This window comes from Gymnoscopelus microlampas (assembly GCF_963454915.1).
Source record: "Gymnoscopelus microlampas genome assembly, chromosome: 2".
NCBI lineage: Eukaryota > Metazoa > Chordata > Actinopteri > Myctophiformes > Myctophidae > Gymnoscopelus > Gymnoscopelus microlampas.
In genome coordinates this window covers 6,415,848-6,433,387 of record NC_139939.1, presented here as the reverse complement: position 1 = coordinate 6,433,387, position 17,540 = coordinate 6,415,848, and the positions used below count along the sequence as shown (strand labels likewise).

General features: G+C 42.5%; 1 protein-coding gene and 1 long non-coding RNA gene across 3 annotated transcripts in view; one reads left to right on the top strand and one right to left on the bottom strand.

Moving 5' to 3' along the window:
* Positions 1–6,703, top strand: part of LOC311061222 (striatin-like) — a 65,786-nt gene extending 59,083 nt beyond the window's left edge. For both annotated transcript variants that reach the window (XM_084079777.1, XM_084079776.1), the window contains 4 exons: positions 3,986–4,126; positions 4,753–4,854; positions 5,792–5,878; positions 6,508–6,703. In XM_084079777.1, the coding sequence (XP_083935903.1) occupies positions 3,986–4,126; positions 4,753–4,854; positions 5,792–5,878; positions 6,508–6,677 (500 nt within the window). In that variant the 3' untranslated portion in view covers positions 6,678–6,703. The remainder of the gene's footprint in view (positions 1–3,985; positions 4,127–4,752; positions 4,855–5,791; positions 5,879–6,507) is intronic.
* Positions 6,704–11,507: 4,804 nt separating this feature from the next.
* LOC311063633 lies at positions 11,508–17,153 on the bottom strand. Its single transcript, XR_014602623.1, has 3 exons — positions 16,272–17,153; positions 14,621–15,516; positions 11,508–14,011 (listed from the first exon to the last, which is right to left on the bottom strand). It is a non-coding gene; the product is annotated as an uncharacterized lncRNA (long non-coding RNA).
* Positions 17,154–17,540: the final 387 nt, after the last annotated feature.

Sequence of the window (17,540 nt, the reverse complement as noted above, 5' to 3'; positions counted from 1 at the left end):
AGCTGACCGCATAGTGTGGCGACTACACTATTGTAACAGTCACCGGTTCGATTCCCGGCTGGAGACCTGTGCTGCATGTTAGGGCTGTCACGATTACAACGTTTAACGATTATGTAATAATTGTGACAGGCCTACTTCATGTTCTTCCTCTCTTGCCTCGGTTCCCTGTCTCTCTGTTAAGAATGAATGAATGAAATTGAATCCTGAGGATCTCAGGATCCACATGGGAGCGGTGTGGCTTCAATGTAGATCTCAGGCCCTGTTTAGACCGCACTCTTTATACTGTATGTGTTCTTAAAATTCTTTATTTTCCTCTGACACTGCAGATAGGACCTTGTGAACCCATTTTCTGCCATGCCGTGAGATATGTCTTCATATTGCCTTGTTCCTATACATTCCTACAAGTTTCGCTTGTACTGAGGCATCCCCCCCAAAGGGCTAGGAGACATTGAATATCTCCGTCTGTCCACTGAATGCTGCCCGGCATTTCTTCTGTAAAACTTATGCTGCACTATTGTTTTGTTTTCATTACACCCCTTGCGCTCTCGTAAAGCGCTCGGGTCGCTCTACAAGTGACGTTTTGGACAGTTTGATATGTGACTTGGGTGGTTAGATAGAGGTTACTGCGTTCAGACTGAGACGCATCTTTAGAAATCAGATTTGAATCAGTTTTGAAACCACCTCTGAATGTGGCTCAGGTCGGATTTGTAAAAATCAGATTCCATGTGACCTGTCGCTGTTCAGGCTACATGAAACAAATCGGATTCCAATCTGGATATGACACAGATCTGATTCAGGCTGGATTCAGGCTGGGTTTGGCTGCCAGTGTAAACGGGGCCTCAGACTTCATGTGTGTCCAGGCGCTCGGGTGGCGCAGTGCTAGAGCACCTGCCCACCACCGCGGAGGCTGTGCGTTCGAATCCAGCGCGTTGCATCCGGCTTTGCCGCACGTCTATGCGAACACAAATTGGCCTGTGTTCGGGGGAGGGAAGCCGCGCGGGGAGGGTGATAATTGTCACTGCACGTACTGCTACGGGCGGCACCTGTCAGCAGGGAGTGTTGGGCGGGAGGAGTAGAACAGAGACTCTATACGTCCTCCCGATGGGGGCTCCTCACCTGGCAGGTGAGTCCGTAGGATAGACCCCTTAAAGGGGAAATCCACCCATTTTCAATATTTAACTATGTCATTAATATAGCATAAAGGAGTTGTGTGGAAATAAGAAAAAAGTTCCCCCCTTTTCTTTTTGCCTTGAACTGGAGGATTGATTGTGAGTTTAACATTGCAAATGACAACGTGATGACTCATCATGTTGTAATTTGCAATGTTAAACCCACAATCAATCCTCCAGTTCAAGGCAACACAGAAAGGGGGGAACTTTTTTCTTATTTCCACACAACTCCTTTATGCTATATTAATGACATAGTTAAATATTGAAAATGGGTGGATTTCCCCTTTAACAGACGACGTCACACTGATAAGAACCAGTATGCGCGCACAGGCCGGCACCAAATGAAACCCATTCTGTCATGTCTCGCTAGGACGCGCCTCACTAGCCAACACACAAGAGGTGGTTGAATGAACTGAAACCAGCTCACCCTGAAACAACATGTTGGGAATTGATTGCATGAAACAATCACCTGTGCGTCCAGTCTTAATGTTGGTCTATACAACAGCAGTGACAACACAGAAATGTGTGTGGAGAGGAAACAATTGGCATAAATTGGGAAGAAAAATGGGTAAAAAAAAGGACCATCAAAAAATAAATTATTTGTCCAGCCTGTGATGTCAGTCATCTATGACGTGTGACTCATACATTCGGTTCAGTCTGGTTTAAACCTGATCGGAGTCCCATTGACTTAAATATAACATTAAATATGAAGTTCAATATTCCAGTATTTCAGTATACAACACGTGGGGGAAAAATGATTGGTGGAGGCTTCTGTGACCTCCTGGCAGTGTGCACAAGACATCTTTTGAGTTTGAGAGATTGGTTCCGGACGGACAGACAGACAGACAGACAGACAGACAGACAGACCACCTTCTAGGCGGCTTACCTCTGAGCAGCCATGCCCTAAAAAAATAAGGTTTCTAGGACGCTGAAACATGAAGGCAAAGGCTTCCCCGAGGAAAAACAGGAAAAACATTGTCTCCTTCCTCATCTCGTCCTTAATAACAACGTTGTTTTTGTTTTTGTGGCACGAAAGCTTGCGAGTGGTGCAGCCACTTTGATCTCTCCTCAAAGGCTTCATTGTAATGATCTCATGTGTTTAAAAAGTGACTGTAGAAGTCCCATTAGATGGTACGGGACCAGATACGTGTGTCTCTGTGTAGAACGGTAGTTCTCAAACTTTTTCGTGCTGAGGACCCCCTAATTGATATACATATTTGACCGTGGACCCCCATCTGAAAATGTTTTGTGCCAGGGAGTCAGGGACCCCCAGACCCCACTTTGAGAACCACTGCTGTATAGGGGACATGTCTGTATCTCTGTCATCTTAGCCTCATGTTGCCAGATCAGACCTATCTCCACCTATTGATCGATATGTCTGGGGACTTCTAAATGCAAGGTATAGTTGCTATATAGAACGGCAGTGATAACGGCCTCTATCAAACCTGTGTCCTCTGCTTTGGAGACCAACCATATGACTGCCTCAATATGAAGGACCACCCCTAAATATTTTGGATTGGTTCTGCAACGCAGTTGTTTTTTTGTCTTAAAGTTGTGGTGAAATGGCTTTTTTGGTCATTTTATTTTGAAGTTTCAGTCTGAAAGGCTGTCTCGACCAGTGGTGGAAAATGTACTCACGTTTTTTTACTTAAGTAAAAGTATCAATACTGCAATATAGAAATGTATTTGAATAAAAGTACAAAAGTATTGGCATCAAAATGTACATAAGTACCAAAAGTAAAAGTAGTCATTATGCAGAATGTCCCATTTCAAGTTTTCAAATGTATAAACATCTTTTGAAAATATCAGATCTACAAGATGCGACGCATTGTGAGCTTGTAGATCGGCTATTTTCAAATGCCCGCAATGTACTGTTAATGAAGTGGTTAATGTATGTTTTGTAATAATAATCAAAATCTACAAAGTAACTAGTAACCAAAGACTTCAAATAATGGTTGTGGAGTAAAAGTAAAAAGGATTGCCTCTGAGATGTAGTGTGGTAGAAGTAAAAGTATTGGAAATTGGAAATACTCAAGTAAAGTACAAATACCTAGAAATTGTACTTAAGTACAGTACTTGAGTAAATGTACTTAGTTACTTTCCACCACTGGTCTCAACCAATCAGAAGGTCCCATCCCTTCAGGCTATGGAACGGTGGAATCTCACTCACTGCAGCTGTGTGCAGCAGAGGGCTAATGTTTGTAGCCCGCAGGCTCACACTGCCCAAGGGGAAGAGAAAGACGGACAGTGTGAAGCATGTGTGTTACTACGTTGCTTATTTCTAACCTAAGATGTTTTCAGATCACTTATTTTAGTGAGCTGATTCAGTTTAAAATGCGTAATACACCGTCTGGACGTCATCTTGAATGAGATTCATAACGGAGTAGCCCTGTAATTAAAATCAGGTGTGTTTTGGAGGAACATGCAGCCATGGGAATCACACAGGTGAATGAAATCAAGATTAATTTATACTAGTCATAAGAGTCTATCTATGTCATCACGCAGTACGTTGCAAAATGTGTTAATACAGTGTCACAATCATTTTAACCTCTTTATCATACTTTGGCTATTCAAAAATATTAGATATACAAGCTCACAGCGCATCTGCAATGTGAGCTTGTAAATGTTTTTTTTTGTTGTTATAATTCTCTTCTGGAGGTCCCATTTTGAGATGGGGGGTCAAATACATATCAATTTGGGGGTCCTTGGCACGAAAAAGTTTGAGAAACACTGGTTTAGTCTTCACTTGTGAGTAATCTGGTCCCTGATGTGCGTGTGTGTGTGTGTGTGTGTGTGTGTGTGTGTGTGTGTCTCAGAGCTGGGTGTGCCCACATCAGTGGACCTGGTGCGCAGTGAGCCGGCACACATGGTCACTTCATTCAACAGCGGCCATATTGGACTCTTCAACATGGAGACCCAGCAACTCGTCCTCAAACTGGACTCAGCCGGTCCAGCAGGTGTGTAACTCCTGACTCTGGTTTTGTAGGACATGGGTCTTCAACAGGTCTACAGGGGGGGGGGGGCGCGCCAAATATTTGTTTTACATTAACCACTTGAACCCTAACATCTGTATTCTGGTGTGAACAGTCACCGAAAATTGTCGATCTTCAAGCTCTCAACGCGTCACACTGCGACGCGTTGAGCACTTTTAGATTGGCTATTTTCAGCGAAGATATTTTTGGGAATGGAGCAGACCAAGTATTGAGGTTTTATTTTTTAATTTTCTAATTTCACTTTCAAACATGTTTGGGGACATTTTAACGTCCACTACTTTTGTAAGCACCCCAGACTCTTGATTGATTCAATATTTAGACATTTGATATTCATTTTATCAGATTAATTTACACAACACCATTTTCTATCTATGAAATCAATGGAAAAAGTTGAATATGAAAATATTCACATGTAGTGGGGGGGTCCCTGCTTCATCCATCTACCTATAAGGTTGTTGGTTCTCAGAAAAATGCTTTGCACTTTGTCATTGCTGGTTGTTTTTGGTACTGATGAATGTAAAATACTCACATGCTTCTAATGCCCCCACCACCCCACACACACACACACACACACACACACACACACACAGACGCCCTCTGTAAGATCAACCGGGTGTTGAGTCACCCCACCCTGCCGATAACCATCACAGCCCAAGAGGACCGACACATCCAGTTCTTCGACAACAACACAGGTAACCAGCTACCGGTTCATAGTTCATACTACTTTATTCTTTTTGCTTTTTGAAAGTCACAGGAGTGTAATCTTCTAGTCAGTGATAACTACGATTAGCCTGGAAACCAGACAAATCTGCCAGTCCAACAAACAAACAGACAGATTAGTCTGGCCCCGGAAGTTGTGGGGCAGCAATCAGGAATCAGTATGCAAATATGGGGCGGGTTTATCACCAGAGGCTTTTTTTAATCCGCCCCTTGGAAATGCAGGTTTCACACAGAGATTCCATACTAATAGGCTCTATGCACAGCAGCCATATTGGAAAGAAATTGGGCCCCTTCCCTACTTCCTTCACAGGTGTTACCAATGATACTAATTAAGGCTCTGTTCAGGGTGCTGATAGTGTGCATGTTGGCTCACTGGAAATAGAGGATATGCGTATGCTTAAAGTGAATGGCACATCGAGTGGCAAAGCAACATGCAAAGTGAGTTTAACATTGTTTAATGTTGTTTAATACAATCAGATATGACTTTTCTGTTTGGATGCATCGGCTGTCAAGACCAGAAAGTATTTTTTTGACACTCAGTAGGCATTCCTGCATAACTTCCGGGTTTGATGATGATGTCACACGCATATCCTCTATACTTGAGAGGGTTCCAAATGGCCCCTTGCGGGTGTGTAACTCTGAGAGTGTACAAATGGAACCAAATGGACCCGTAAGAGAGGCCCAATCTCCTTCCAATATGGCTGCTGTGCATAGAGCCTTCCGGTGTGTGACACCAGCCGTGTTTTGAAGTATAAGTGTCTGTCTATGAGAGCATTATTAAAAATGATTGAATAAAATAGAAACAACAGTGTTATTATTGTTGGGGGGAGGCTAGAGATAACGAGTAAATATTGTGATACAAATGAATGAACGATTGTGATTTTGTACCTTTTTTTCCCACTTTGAAAGGCAAACTGATTCATTCCATGGTGGCCCATCTGGATGCGGTCACGTGTCTAGCTGTGGATCCAAACGGACTCTATCTGATGTCTGGGAGTAAGTATTCACTTATCTCTATGGTTTCTAAACTACTCGGTGATGGAAGACGTACTCAGATCTTTGGGTTAAATAAGAAAGAACTTATAACTAATAATACTCTGTTTAAAAGAACTAGTCAAGCGCGTCGTCGGTTCGAATCCCGTTCCCGCCGACCTTTGCTGCGTTGCGTGTCTCTCCCCGTCTCTCTCTCTCTCCGTCTTTCCTGTCCATCTTCACTGAAAGCTATCAATAAAGGCAGACAAGCCAATATTAAAGAAATTACTTGAGTAACAAATTCAAAAGTCTTGGCATCAAAATATACTATACATTTTTGAGAGCAATGTTTTGCTGTAAATGACATTGTTTGTTTGTTTACATGGCTGTCTGGTACGGCAAATATGTTATTGAGCTCAGCGGTCATTATCCCGAATAACACACAACAACCATTCAACCAAGCCGTGTAACTGTGTTGACATACTCGACCATACAGATTGGACACAATTTTATTTTATTCATTAAACATATGTTTTGGTCAAAATCTTTCGAAAATAGCCGACAACCGAAAAGCTCACAACCCTGGTGCCGTTCTCCTCCTCCTCCTCCTCCTCCTCCTCCTCCTCCTCCTCCTCCTCCTCCTCCTCCTCCAGGTCATGACTGCTCCATCCGTCTGTGGAACATGGAGAGCAAGACGTGCATCCAGGAGTTCACGGCCCACCGGAAGAAGTTCGAGGAGTCCATCCACGACGTGGCGTTCCACCCCACCAAGTGCTACATCGGCAGTGCCGGGGCCGACGCGCTCGCCAAGGTCTTCGTATGACCCCGCCCACACCCCACCTACCCAGGCCGACCTGACCCCCCCCCCGCCCGCCCGCCCCCCCAAAAAAAACAAACCCACCCCCCATCCACAGCTGACTGACTGACTTGACTGCATGATGAAGAAGAAGAAGAAGACCACCAGGGTTTTTTGTTAGAGCGGAAAACCAACCGTTAACTTCAGTGGTTTTCGACGTTGGATGCGGGGGACCGCCAAGGGGGGGGGGGGTCCAAATGATGGACCTGTTCGGGGTCTGTAACTCTTGAGAGGGCGCAAATGGGATCCAAACGGAGACTTTTAACAGGTCTGTAGCTCTTGAGTGTGTACAAAATAATTTAACCTATTGGACCCTTACGGGTCTGTAACTCTGGGAGCGTGCAGAATAGGCTCTATGCACAGCAGCCATATTGTGAAGACATTCACAGGTGTTGCAATGATACTAATGAAGGCTCTGTTCCATTCTTGGTCAAACAGAGTCAGGGGGGTGCTGATTTTGTGTATGTTGGCTCACAGGAGCCAACTGAACTGGGTCTAAAGTTGGGGTCCAGGGACCCTCATGGGCTTCCAAATGGCCCCTTGCGGGTGTGTAACTCTGAGAGTGTACAAATGGAACCAAATGGACCCGTAAGGGTCCATTTGGTTCCATTTGTACACTCTCAGAGCTATGGGGGTCGTGGAAACCACTGTGCTACACTAAATGGAACAGACCCTTCATTAGTATCATTGGTAACACCTGTGAAGGAAGTGATAATATGGCTGCTGTGCGTAGAGCCTATTTGCACTCTCTCAGAGTTAAACCTCCATCTAAATGGCACTGCAGTCCCGGGTCGGTGTGGGCTAGTCCGCACTCTCGCGTCGCATCGCAGTGTTAAACACTGAGGAGTTTGCCGTGCAGATCGGGGGGGGGGGGGGGGTCCCAGAGATTAAAAACAAGATGGTATCAAATTGCAGATCCGGGGGGGGGGGGGGTCCCGTGGCCTAATGCATATCAGACTGGGGGGGGGACCTTGAAATGGGAAAAGAATCACAGCGTTACTTCATAACTGTACAAAAATATGTTGAATCCTTCACCCTGGAGTCCTGGACCCCAGGGGGGGATCTAGGAAGACCCAGGAGAACCCAGGCTGATCCAGGAAGACCCAGGCTGGCCTGGGTGGACCTGGAGGAAAGGCTGGCCTGAGAAAAGTTGGACGAGGTGTGGATGAAACAAGCAGCACGAGCCGTTCGGCTGATTCCCCTCATCACCTTTTCACACCAAATTATAAGGAAGCTTATGTTTGTGTTGGTTACACACACACACACACACACACACGTTACTGCCTGTGTCTTTCTTATTGTTTTGAAAATATTTAATGTGAATGTGCCTTTTTTTTTTTTGGTCAGAACAGAGTCAGGTTCCGTTAGGTCAACAAAGTCATTTTTAATGTTTGTGGAAGAGGAAGGGAGGTCAGAGATGTTTCTACAGAGACAGACAGTACAGATGACGGTGAAATCACGTGAACCAGGCGGTTTATTTTTTATTTTTTTTTACAGCTTTTCATTGTAACCATCTTATCTCAGCCCTGAGACTGGAGGGATCTTTTAGTCGTGGCTAAACTCCGATTGAGTGGCGACGTATAGAGCCGCCCGATCCCGCAACATTTGCGATCCCCGCGGGACCCAACGCAGACTCTAGTCACAGATGGACACTTTGACAGGCGATTTCAATCAAAATGTCTGTTGGAAACCTCAACCTCCAAAACTGTTACTTTTCAGGATTCAAATGCATAAGTAGCAGATCCGCAAGATGACACACGTCGACAGCTTTTGTTGGCGTAACGTTACTTTTCACTTGGTTTGGCCCCTCACCCTCTAGGGAATAGCTCTGCCAAGGCCCCGCCCATACTGCCGATGGCCCCGCCCCATTCTATCCAGTTTTCACTTCACAATCCCCCCAGGCTTTCTCTCTGAGATCTGAGCTCAACTCCTACCAGAGTTTTACAAGACTTTACAAGTCCTGTGGTTAGGACCGTAGTTTAATCAAAAATAATAATGATAATAATAATAATCCAAATCACACATGAACTACTGCAATTTCCAAATGGCAGAGGCTGCAGTTAATTATATATAAAAAAGAGGGGGTCGAAGACACCCTTCTAAACTAGGTATTCTAGTGTTTTAGGTAATATTTGGTCCATGAATCCATAATTTCACTCTGAAATGTCAACTAAAGGGGCATCTTTTTCATGCTTAGCTCAATGTCTTGAAGTCATACTGTATAGACCCCTTAACCCATTGAGACCTGAGGCCACGTCTAAAAAAATCTAAATCCTAACAATTGTTAGGAAAAAAATATTTAAAAAAAATGTTCACGATTTTTCAAAAATAGCAGATCTACAAGCTCATAGCGCGGCACTCGGTGCCGCGCTATGAGCTTGTATATCTGCTATTTTTGAATAGCCAAAGACATCTAAAGTGACACCCCTTAACAGACGACGTCACACTGATAAGAACCAGTATGCGTGCAACCAGTATGCGTGCAATGAAACCCATTCTATCAGGTATCGCTAGGACGCGCCTCACTAGCCAACACAGAAGAGGGGGTTGGGGTGTGCTGAAACCAGCGCACCCCGAAACAACAGGTTGGGAATTGATTGCGTGAAACAATCACCTGTGCGTCCAGTCTCAATGTTAGTAAACACATAATTGGTCTATACTTTACACTACTGCTGTGCATAGCTGTAGTCCAGGGTTCCTAGAAGCTGGCATACCCATTTCCTGTTCCGGTAAATTTTCCCATAGCTGCGTGTGATTGCCTCTGCAGCAGATTGACGTATTGAGTAATGGTAATAATAGTAATAATAATAATGGTAATAATAATAAATCACATTGTTTAAAATATGATCATAAATATATATAAAATCTGAAGCACTTGTCCCCATGTTACAAAAAAATATTTATTATGTATATTTAGGATGAAATGAATAATTGAAATGATTGTGCATGTGATCACGTCACTCCTTCTAGGATCTGAGCCTCAAAGTGAGGTTTGTCCTCTCGTTCTTCTTCAGCTTCTCCTGAAGACGGTCCAAAAGCCTCTCATATTTGTTGACGATGATGCTATGATCTTCATCATCATCACCATCATCAGTGTTTTCCATGGTCTGCTTCATCCTTCTCACAGAGCGGTGATGCATTTTCTCAGAGTCATTAAGAGATGTGTTGATATTTGCTGCCTAATAATAATTTTGACTGAACCTGCGATTCTTCTCGTACTGAGCAGGATTACTATTGCAACAACACGTCATCAGTAGGGTAAAACAAACCTGTGTCACAACGGTCTAAACCCAGCTCACGTTAAAAATAATAATTAGTATTATTATAATTCACATTTATTATTAGATCGAAACCTTTGACCTCGATTTAGCTCTCAATAGTAGGGCAATAATTTGCTAATAATAATAAACATTAAAAAACGGATGTGTGCAGCTTTTGCTGCCAATCCTGCCATGGTTCTTGTCAAAGGGGGTCTGACAGCTGGCATGGCTCTGAGTGGCTAAAGGTAGACCACTGCCCTGACGTTTCCTTAAACCATCACCAGGTAGCACACAGCTCCTACAGCAGGTCCAACTGTATCGGCGCTACGCGTGACCATGGCCTTGGGGATTCCTTTGGCCTCGGTGACAACTTGACCTGGGGATTCCCGTGGCCTTTTTTGGGGAGAGCAGCAGTTCTTCCTTTGTCCGTCAGCCTGGGCCCTCCTCATCATAGGTAGGCCTGTGTGTTTCTTTGAATTGCCACCAGGAATCATTGAGGCAGCAGGTGTTTAACTCTGCGGTTGTTCCTTCCGGTCACTCACAACAGTTGGGTGGGAGTGAGGCATGGGTGTAGATTTTAAATGAATATATTTATTGACACTAATGCATACAGTATCATCATAGAGGTATCTCTAAGTGACACTCTTAAGGCGTCCGCTAAAAATAACTCTGCAGGGGAATGAGTGTGTTTAAACTACCTGAACGGAACGGGGTTCGACAAACTTGGCCTGTTGGTTGTGTCTCAAAGCACCGGTCCGTTTTCCCCAGAGTCAGTAGAGACGTGTTGACGTTTGCTTGCCTCTTTCAGACGCTACTCCTCTGTTGTGGGTTTTAGCACCGCGCTCTGAGCCAACCGGATCACACAAAGACAACTCGCTGATGCTGTTGACACGGTGAACGGCCTCATCTGTGCCTCACACTGGACAGCTGGTTCAGTTTATTTGAGGAGAAACTCTGGTTCCTCTTCCCCTATCTTGAGCACCTCATCTGTGCCTCACACTTTCTTGATTGATTACTTTAACGACCGTTTCGTTTCCTTTACTACTTCTGTGATACGTCTTTCTGCAAAAAGAGTTTATTTGAGGAGAAACTCTGGTTCCTCTTCCCTTATTATATCTTGAGCACCTTAAATGCTTCATCGGTGCCGTTCACCTGGTCGCAATGCAGGTCTTTGACGAAGGAGTTCCCTTTGCGGTCTGGCGACGGGGTCAAAGTGCTCTTCTCCTCGGACGTGTTCAGCCTCAGTGGAGGTCAAAGGTCAGATACGAAGGTAGACCGTCAAGAGTTCTCTTCCCCTCCAGGGAGGGAGAGGCTCCACTGCTGTGACTTCTGTAAAACGCTGAACGCCAAACTCATGTCCTTCAAATCTACCACGTGAATGGCTTCAACACTTCCAACAATAATAGTAATAAAATATCAATAGTAATGGTAATAATAGTAGTAATAATAATAGTAATAATAATAATGATAATGTTGTTTAAAAATTATCACAAATATACATAACATCTGAAACACTTGTCCCTATGTTACAAAAACAAACCATTATTTATTACATATATTTAGGATAAAAAACATTTTAGTTTAAATGATTATGCATGTGGTGAATCACGTCACTCCTAGGATCTGAGCCTCAAAGTGAAGTTTGTCCCCTCGTTCTTCAGCTCCTTCAGCTTCTGAAGACGGTCCAACAGCCTCACATTCATATTTGTTGACGATGATCTTCATCATCATCAGTGTTTTCCATGGTCTGCTTCATCTTTCTCACAGAGCGGTGATGCATTTTCTCAGAGTCATTAGAGATGTGTTGATATTTGCTGCCTAATAATAATAAGATGAAGAATTTTGTCTGAACCTGCTGTTCTTCTCGTACTGAGCAGGATTACTATTGCAACAACACATCATCAGTAGGGTAAAACTAACCTCTCACGACGGTCTAAACCCAGCTCACGTTAAAAATAAATATATATATTATTATTATTATAAATCGCATTTATTATTAGATCAAAACCTTTGACCTCGATTTAGCTCTCAGTAGTAGGGCAATACTTTGCATACTAATAATAATAAATATTTAAAAAACAGATTTGTTTCCGGTTCAAATCTGCTGAGCCAATCAAAGGGAGCTAGTGGAAAGTGAAATGGAACACAAAGCGGGCGCCACCTTCTGGACACCCGGGACTAATTACCATGCACACAGCCTAACGCCAGTTTTCTTGACATTCCAAGAAGCCATTGGTTTCCATTCATTTCAGCATGGTACTGTATGCTAACTATATTCAATGGGCTAAACATGCACTGACACCAGTAAGATACTACATAAATGGATATTTAAAGGACCACATTTTATGGTAGTTATACTGTTAAACATAATTGAAGCTTGAGTTTAGTTTAATTTAAATTCGAATTTGAATCGCGGTCACAATATTAGCCTGTTGGATGTTTTTTCTCCAAATCTTTCAGCCTAAACCGTTGAACCAGGGGTCCTTGAGGCGGTTCCAGGGGGGTCCCTAGCAAAATTAGTTAATATAGCATCAAAATCAATTTAACAACTTTAACCTGATATACGGCTATTCGGCTATTTGAAAATAGCAGATCTACAAGCTCACAACACGTCGCACCATGACACGCTGTGAGCTTGTGGATCAGCTATTAAAAAAATTATTAAAACTCTTGACAAGAATGTGGAATATTTATGAAACATTTTAACAACATAAATCTTGTATGGGGGGTCCCTGGCAGGATATATTTTCAGATGGGGGTCCGCGCAGCCAAAGTATACATATTCATTTGGGGGTCCTTGACATGAACATGTTTGAGAAACACTGCTGTAGATGATTTAACTTCAGTTAACATTCAAACTCATTTCAAGTGGAATCCCATTCATAGTACATGTTTGAACTGTATTTCCTCTATATTATTTACTAGATATTCACAGCAGTCTGATACTTGGTTCAGTTTAGATTTCACTGTACAGCTGCCTCCAGTGAGGTTTCAGCCCATGCTAGGATTTGAACTCTAAATGGAAAACATTTCCTCCTGATCATTACTCAGAGGCCAAATCTTAATTCCTACTCCATCACACAACAGCGCGGCTTGCCGACAAGAACCGATCTTGTCAGCAAGCGACATGTACTACGGAGTAATAATTTAGGCTTAAAATTCAAACTTTGAACTCTAATCGTCTCTGAAGAGAAATTACTTACGTCAATTTTGGTCGTATATGTGACAGATTACAGTATGTACAGCACGAAGCAGTTATGTTTTTTTTTTTTGTCTTTCTTTCTTGGTAATAATGGTTTATGAGGTCTTTTTTTGAATGAGGTTGGAATTGAATCGTATGTTTTTCTGCCTTATACTGCTCCAACATCGACATCACAAAGGTTACAGGTCAGAGTGTCGTCGTTAAATATATCTAGTGATGCTATATTCCAAAACTAGGAAGTGTTGAGGATGTTCTGATTTTGTTTTGTTTTTAAAGCTATATGAGACGACAGTTGTCATATTATACTGATTGATGTACTCTGTAATATATACTATCCTGTAAAACGCAGAGTGGCCATGACGTGACTCTTTGCTAGCAGTAGATCGTAGAACATACTGCTCCTCTCCTCCTGCGAGGTCCATTAGGTGTTTTGAACAAAAAAAAAAACGTGCTGCTGTTTTCAAATGGTGAATTTATAGTTGAACAAAACGGACAAACTGCATTGAGACGCGCAGTGATGCTTCTTTGTGTTTCCGATGTATCTTATTTTAAATTATTTTCTTTATTATTATTATTTCATGTATTTATTAATGCTTTTGAAATGTAATTCAAGCCAAAAGAATTCAACCAAGTATATTTTCCTGGACCTGACCAAGATGTTTCTGAGTGGAAATCTGGCTGTTAACACTATTAGATACTTCATAACAGTGGTTCTCAAAGTGCGGTCCTTGAGGGGGTTCCAGGGGGTCCCCAGCCAAATGACTGGTAACTCTTGAGAGTGTACAAATGGAACCAAATGTATTTGCACACTCTCAGAGTTATGGGGGTTCTGCGTGGCCCTATAGGCTCTATTCACAGCAGCCATATTATGAAGACATTCACAGGTGTTACCAATGATACTAATGAAGGCTCTGTTCCATTCTGGTCAAACAGAGTCATTGTGCTGATGTTGTGCATGCTGGCCCACTGGAAACACCAGTGGGTCTACAGTTGGGGTCCAGGGACCCTCATGGGCTTCCAAATGGCCCCTTACAGGTGTGTAACTCTGAGAGTGTACAAATGGAACCAAATGAACCCTTACGGGTCCATTTGGTTCCATTTGTACACTCTCAGAGTTATGGGGGTCGTGGAAACCACTGTGCTAGACCAAATGGAACAGAGCCTTCATTAGTATCATTGGTAACACCTGTGAATGTCTTCATAATATGGCTGCTGTGAATAGAGCCTATTGCATAGTAAACCGGGGGTCTTTGAAATGAAAACGTTTGAGAACCATTGCTTTATTGGAAAATAAAGGGAGTTTGGGTCTATGGCAGCCTGGAGAGAGAACGAATCACATTTTAGATGGAAAACGTGTCGCCGGTGCTCTTGACTTTTCTCGACTGAGTTTCGTCGGGGTGGAGTCCTCTTCCTTGCTTCCATGTTCAACATCATTCTGGCAGTTGTACAGGGAAATTAGATTGAATTACGTTTAGATAGCGGAACAAATGTTGTCTCAACGTAGCAGTAGTCATTTTCTCATCAGAACTTTAAACTTGTTACAATAACAACACAAACAACATGTGATAGCCTGTCTGCCGTCTAGTCCTGTCACAATTATTACATAATTGACCGGATGCAATTATTTGAGCTAATTGTAATTATTTTTGCATAATGGTTAGAATTGTTTCCATTCATCTATATGAAAACAGCTTTTCATCATTATTTTCACGTTGTCGCCCACTCTCTTTTAACCACTTAAAATCTGCCATGCCTATGTTAGGCTTTTAGGGCAAAATCTGTTTCTTTTCTGGACAAAATGTTCGTACATTTGACACGATAGTGAAATTATCAGATTTGCACGCTCGCAACGCATCGTATCGCGATGTGTTGTGGTCTTGTAGATTGGCTATTTTTGCCTTTTACGTTTGAAAGTGGCCATACTACGTTATTTATTTTGATTGTTGGTACCGGCTAATGTCAGTCATTTCTTTGTATATCGTCTGTTGGGAAACCTCATATGTCCAAAACTTTTCAGGTTTCAAATTCAAAAATGTCAAAAGTAGCAGATCCACAAGCTCAAAACGCGTCAATTGGCGCCAAAAAAACACAAATGGTTAGAAAATGGAAGCGGCAACGATATTTTAAGTTATTTGACATCTGCCCAGTGAAAGTTTTGTTGACAAAGCCTAAAAGGCAAACAGAAATTACATTTGTATTTGTGTTCCAGTGTTCAATGCCAAATTGCCAATTGTTGACAATTAATGCCAATTAATCGTCAACTAAAATGTAATGATTGTGACAGCCCTACCACCAGTCCAAATGTGAACGGCTTGGATGATTTCAAAAACACCCACAATAGGCTCTATTCACAGCAGCCATATTATGAAGACATTCACAGGTGTTACCAATGATACTAATGAATAGCCTGGGTGCCAGCCTGCTTCGCTACGTTCGGCAGATTTTTTTTTCTCTCTGCGCTTCTCAGTCTGGAATGCCTCCTATCTCCAGGAGGCGGGACACAGCAGCCAAGGTTCCAAACCTACCGTGGCTTCTGATTGGTCTGTGGTGCGGGGCGGGACAAAAAAAACGGTGTGATCGTTTTGATTCGTCATTTGTTTGAACAACATCCAATCAGCAACGACGTTGCCTAACGTAACATATGTAGTTCCTGTGTACTTCCTGTGTAGTTCAGCAAGACGAGTCAATCGGGGGCATTCCAGACTGAGAAGCGCAGAGAGAAAAAAAAATCCGCCGAACGCAGCGAAGCAGGCTGGCACCCAGGCTAACTAATGAAGGCTCTGTTCCATTCTGGTCACAGAATGTCAGGGTGCTGATATTGTGCATGTTGGCCCACTGGAAACACCAGTGGGTCTACAATTGGGGTCCAGGGACCCTCATGGGCTTCCAAATGACCCCTTACAGGTGTGTAACAGGTGTGTTCCATTTAGTCTATAACTCTGAGAGTGTACAACTGGTTCCATTTGTACACTCTCAGAGTTATGGGGGTCGTTGAAACCACTGTGCTAGACTAAATGGAACAGAGCCTTCATTAGTATCATTGGTAACACCTGTGAAGGAAGTGATAATATGGCTGCTGTGCATAGAGCCTATCATGACTAGAGAAAATGACTGCTTTGTCACAGTGACTAGTTCTCCTCCTGTGTGTGAAACCCCTAAACATCACACAGCCCTCCTTATTCTGCAGAGCTAACGTTCAACAGTCGCACACAAAGCTCCTCTCATTGTTTATATTCGCTTTAAATAACTTGCAGAGAAATTGTATTTTGTGAAATTATTATTTTTTTGAGCAACAACTAGATTATTTTTTTGGTTACTTTTCATGTATTTTCTTTGTTGTTGTGAAGAGGTAATAATCCTTGTGAGATACAGGTAGATCTATTTTTTAATGGAGGTATTTTTCTTGTTTTACTTGAAACCATAGTAAAGGGATTGGTGTCGTGGTTTGTAGATAGACACTACTGTACAGTCCACACCTTCAGCTCTGAGCCACACATAATGGGGTGTTACTGAAAATTGTGACCCATTAAATTCTGTCACTCCTCAGGTCTCTGTTGTTCATGTTGTTGGATGTTTATTGTATTTTACAGCCATGGCCATATTATACTGATTGAGCAATATTATTAAACCCCAAGAGACCCCCCAGGAGTCGCAGAATTCAATAGGTCACGAATTGTGGTGTAATGCCTGGACTGATTTCTTGGTTTTATCTGGAGTCGTACTAAAACAAAAATGGATTCTTGCTGTTTTACCAAAATGTGTTGGTGGGAAAAACACAGTCAGTGTTCCAGGGATGATGGGGAAACTCTCTGGGGAGTTTGGTTCGCTTGTGTAAAGGAGAAGAAAAAAACAAATATCTTTCTTTTTAACTTTTGTCTTCAGGTATATTTAGACTATGTAAAGAAGGGAAAGCTGAGATGTGTACAGTTTTAAAGTATTAAAAGCAGATGTATTTATTAACACAGTATAAAGTGTATATTAAGTGGCATTAAAAGCAGTGGTGTGACAAGGAGTTTGTGTGCTGAAGTCTTTACTATATAATGTACATACTGTAATAATAATATTGACCGTTTGCTCCCACAGGGGAAATTCTGTTTCAGCTCAACCCAGCTGATCTCTACCCACAGAGGGGCACGGAGCAGTTAGGGGTTTGGTTAGGTGTCTTTAAACACTACTGCACTTTAAACCTACTGTATAGACATCGGCTATTTGAAATAGACGATCTACAAGCTCACAACGCCATGCGCTGTGAGCTTAAACTCTTTGAGGAAAAAAAAGTGCCAAATGTATGGAATATTTTTGAAACATTTTTCAAAAATGAAACACAACATGTGGTATGGAGTCCCTGGCACAAATTATAATTTCAGA